Source organism: Schistosoma mansoni, chromosome 4 (assembly GCF_000237925.1).
Source record: "Schistosoma mansoni strain Puerto Rico chromosome 4, complete genome".
NCBI classification, from domain to species: domain Eukaryota; kingdom Metazoa; phylum Platyhelminthes; class Trematoda; order Strigeidida; family Schistosomatidae; genus Schistosoma; species Schistosoma mansoni.
The window spans coordinates 687,540-692,549 of record NC_031498.1 but is presented as its reverse complement, the minus strand read 5'-3'; the positions used below and the strand labels follow the sequence as shown (position 1 = coordinate 692,549).

Genomic DNA, 5,010 nt, shown 5'->3' with positions numbered 1-5,010 from the left:
CTCAATCATGTAGGTGATCTAAACCCATTTTATAATTATGCTTTTAAATATCACAGGTTCTAAGCATCTGATATGAACTAATGCAATGAAATGAATTCATGCTATTCTGCTAGAATCTTTATTCTTTCTCCTTTTAGAATGATAAATGGAACTATGTGTATGTCATTTTTGTTTATCTTTCACATAAGAGTTCGAAAGCTTTCGTTAACTGAGCACCATTCGTTTTCAGTGTTAAACGGTTTATCAAATCATGCAAAGTTTGTCAGTAATTCTTCGACATTCTTCCACGTTGAATAAGGCTATGAATCTGTTTTGCATCGTGTAGTCTTCACCATTAGTGGTTTTCTGTTTACTTTCTTTGTCTCAGTCAGTACTTTGGTTAGACTGAATCTATAATGCTATGTGTTTATACTAATTTACTGGTAGATATTAGTCTCGTTTACATGAAAGGTGAAAGGATTTCAAAATGGAATAATAAATATTTGTGAACTTGAATTTGACGTCGAATCGCGATTGACTAGGAGCAGTGGCCAGTGGAGTTCTACCAAGTCTGTTGTAGAGATATCAACTCACTGAAGACAATTAGTGAATGGTTCCTCAACTTCGTGGATTAGTTGAAGTTAGACATTAACACGGTTGGATGCTGGCTCAGTGGTCTGTCGGTTAAGGACTTCGGCTCGAGACTGGCAGGTCCTGGGTTCGAATCTCGCTCGTGAGGCGGGATCGTGGATGCGCACTACTGAGGAGTCCCATAGTTTGACGAAACGGCCGTCCAGTGCTTCCAGGTTTTCCATGATGGTCCAGCTTCAATTGACTCATGATCTCAACTCTATAAAACCGAATATGTTATTTTGTTATAGTTATAAAAATCATTAAGTCTTTGTGTCACAATACAGTTTGTGTTCTAAAAGTATGAATTATATATCTTCAACAATACGTTTCTCTAGTCACTGAAATAAGTAATTAAGCAATAACACACAGAAGGGACACAACAATAAAAAGTGAAGAATATATAAGAACTTTCGTCTAAATTACAGCGAATAGTTTCACAGTATTTGGGTGCCGAGTTGATGTAAGACATTAAATAGGAATAATGTATATTTGTAAAATCTCACGCGAATGAATTTGAAGTAAATCCAACGTTTTGCCTGGCAATCTGGCAATCTTCAATTGACTAATGATTTCAACAGTGATAAAACAAAATAAGTATCAGGAAGGAATTTCAAGTAATGATTAACATCAGCTAAATAGATATTTCATTTACAATTGATTGATCACTGGGTGGTGATCAATGTCATGCGTGTCATGTCCTTCTTAGTGCTGATCAAATGCTATCGATCGATATTTCATTTACTCTACTTTTATGAAGTGTGTAGTAAACAACTCTTAAAGTTCAGAACTAACCTATTCTATTTAAAATTAAAGTTTCAAGGACTTTAGCAGACTATACTATTTACATCATTGTTCGTTTTCTTCTTATCAAATCAAAGTTTTACTTCTGATTTGAATCAAATATTGCCTCAAGTCAATTTATATAAAGAGTAGAATCTATATAGTATTTACTAGAGTGTTTATTTTTAAAATTTACCTCATTTCACATTAGTAAAGTAAATGTAAATAAACACAAAAATATAAAACAAATCAACATGGGATAGATAATTAAAAACAATGGATGAAGTTGTAATCTATATTACCGGAGTACCGGAGTGAACATCAACTCAGAGGTGCAGGTATATCCAGCTGATGAGTTTCAAATAAGACGAAACGCGTGTCCTGGATTCCACTCCTAGCCACCATTCATCTCTGATATTATGAAATAATTCTTGGATATATATATTTAGAGGGAATTCAAGAATTATTATATCAGTGTACTAAGCTCAATTTTAGATTATGTAACCTAATGCTAGATTCTGATAATTAAATTGAATTTATTCAGCGAATAATTACATTCTAATCCTTCTTAGAATACTAGTCATTAATTGACATGTACTGATATCGATTAAAACAAACTTTATACATCCACGCATAGATATCGTCGATTTACAATACTTGGTCTGGTTAATGAAATGCCCAATTCAATTCGATACTGATTAATAACTATGATCTGTTATAACTTTTTCTTCCATCATATTGTAGTGAACAGAAGACGAGTGGGGACAATGGAATGTATTTAAGCACAACATAACAGACTATCTCACTAAATTCTGATAACCATACAGCAAACAATTAATTTGCAAAATAACAACCAATTGTCTCAATCTTCACTGTTCCTTCTGTAAATATCAGTTCATCTTCTCTAACTCCATCGTTCATGCATTTTTCTATCAATTGTGCTTCATTTCAGTTCTTTCCTTATCGGTCTCCTGCCAAAATGCATTCTATGCCTGACCATCACCATATACTACTTATATGGATATAAGTAGACCACACTACAATATGGCTAAAATGATCGATCGTTTATTTTATTTTTTTTTTGAAAATAAAACTGGGAAAATGAGTTCCGTATTCTTGTTTTTTTGTTAAGTGTTTTGTATTCTTTTATTTTTTAGATCCATTTATCAATGTATTAAATTTGAACCGATCAATGAAATAGAGTCAGTCTCAGTTTTTAATTTATTTTTAAGTAAGTTCATTAATAAAATTCATGTTTTACAGTTTCCCTTCTTACATTTAATTTGATAACTTTCATCTCTCCACTTATAAAGTATCAATTATATATGTAAAAGACTATGATAAAGAAGGTTCAAGTTGATTGATGTATGTTGATTCTCTGCCACGTTTTATAAAGATTTCACCATGTTAATAACGCTGTATACTATATTTTTGTACATTATTACTGTAATATGATTTACCTAGAGTTAAATCACTGCATAATCTTCATAGATTTTAAATTACGAACAACCATTGAAAACTTGGAAGCATTGAAAAATAGTTTCGTCCTAGTGTGGGACTCTTCATCAGTGTGCGTCCATGACTCCACAACAAAAATTCCTGTTGTGATTATTGTTAATTATTGAGGTCTATGTGATGAAAAATATTTAGTCTCCATAATTGACGTGTTCACTAGTGACTGACTTCTAGATCCAACTTCTGGATTTCTTGTGAGAAGTCGTAATCAGGGAAGTTTAACTATGTCGAGCGTGATTCAATCATTTACCATAAACTACCAGCCAAACAGACCACATCACACCATAAAATAGGAAACAACATTTTGTTATATCTGTGGCCGAGTGGATTATTAGTTGATGGGTGAGGTGATGAGACCGTCAATTAGAGAGCAGCGAATTATCGACTGGAGCAGTGACTCGAAACCGTACGAGCAGACTAAAGTGCTAACCGATCCTGCGATCTGCCTAACCCAGCCAGTTGAGTCCAGAACACAAATAACAGCCTCGGTAATATGAATCATTATTCACAAGCATACTGGGTTTATATACTAACCAAACAGACCACATGTACCAAAAAATAGATAAATAACATTTGTACAATAATTGGCCAATGTGGCTATGGATAGGGGGAAAGTAATCAATAACAATAGTTCAAAGGTCAAAACAAAGGTTATGGTAAGAGGAACACGAATACAATTAGGTCAGTTATTTAACAACTATACAATAGGAATTAGGCATATTACCTTTGTCCATAAATATACCTCAGATTTACCATTCATGATTCACCAGGGGATATAACACCTCCCCTTTTTGAGAAATCCGGAGTTGATATCCGGATTTTAAATTTCTCGAATTCCCCCTCCCCCACGAAAGACTGTTGGATCCTCATATAGCCAAGTTACTATTAATTCGATATGTTTGTCATGTTTGACACATTTAACAGGGAATCCATTAGAACTGACGAGATGATGAGGATCGACGACATTTGATTTGAGGTCACTAGCGTTTGATTCTTGTGAAACAGGTTGCTTGAATTTTTTTGGAACCTCATTGGCAGATAATGGATCATTTGGCACCACTGTATCCACTATACTGCTCGCTTCGTTGCCCGTTTCTTCGTGGGCTGGTACTGCAGCAATTTCATGAGCATTTGACATGGCATCATGTTGCTGAGAGCTGGGAGCATCACTGTTCGGACCTGCTAATTCAGGGATAGTGGTGTTTGAATCCACTACCGTGCACGTTTCGGAAATGGATAGTGCTGGACAACCGGGCGTCTCTTGAGAGACTGCTGTTTCGTTTGAGATGCGGCTGATCGAGGATTCATCGAGGCTGCGATCATTTTCTAGCTCTGCGTGAAATTCAGTGATTAATCCATTCACTTCCGACGCATATGCAAAGCATTGGTGATCCAGAAGCTGTGTGCGTAGTTTGACCATGAACTCCAAATGTCGGTCAAATAGCAACTGCAATCGGTCAGAAGGGAGTGTCATTTTTCACTTTTTTGTCCCCGTCGCCAATTGTTATATCTGTGGCCGAGTGGATTATTAGTTGATGGGTGAGGTGATGAGACCGTCAATTAGAGAGCAGCGAATTATCGACTGGAGCAATGACTCGAAACCGTACGAGCAGACTAAAGTGCTAACCGATCCTGCGATCTGCCTAACCCAGCCAGTTGAGTCCAGAACACAAATAACAGCCTCGGTAATATGAATCATTATTCACAAGCATACTGGGTTTATATACTAACCAAACAGACCACATGTACCAAAAAATAGATAAATAACATTTGTACAATAATTGGCCAATGTGGCTATGGATAGGGGGAAAGTAATCAATAACAATAGTTCAAAGGTCAAAACAAAGGTTATGGTAAGAGGAACACGAATACAATTAGGTCAGTTATTTAACAACTATACAATAGGAATTAGGCATATTACCTTTGTCCATAAATATACCTCAGATTTACCATTCATGATTCACCAGGGGATATAACAGTTTCACTACTTGATACTCATAAATAATAAACAATGAGCAGTCTTATAGCCACTATTTTATGATATATATATATATGTATATATTGTCTGGTCGGAGTCCACGTGATTACCATAACTAATGGTTA

General features: G+C 35.3%; 1 protein-coding gene and 2 non-coding genes across 3 annotated transcripts; 2 read left to right on the top strand and 1 right to left on the bottom strand.

The window, feature by feature from the left end:
- The first annotated feature begins 645 nt into the window (after positions 1–645).
- Smp_tRNA_00308_Pseudo_CGA.1.1 lies at positions 646–719 on the top strand. The gene has a single exon. It is a non-coding gene (tRNA).
- Positions 647–720, top strand: Smp_tRNA_01052_Pseudo_CGA.1.1. Its single transcript has one exon. It is a non-coding gene (tRNA).
- Positions 721–3,727: 3,007 nt separating this feature from the next.
- Positions 3,728–4,381, bottom strand: Smp_202450 (uncharacterized protein; the record flags this gene model as incomplete). The annotated part of the gene is made up of 1 exon (XM_018796479.1): positions 3,728–4,381. One exon carries the CDS (start codon positions 4,379–4,381, stop codon positions 3,728–3,730), a length of 654 nt encoding a protein of 217 aa, XP_018651617.1.
- Between the last annotated feature and the right edge of the window lie 629 nt (positions 4,382–5,010).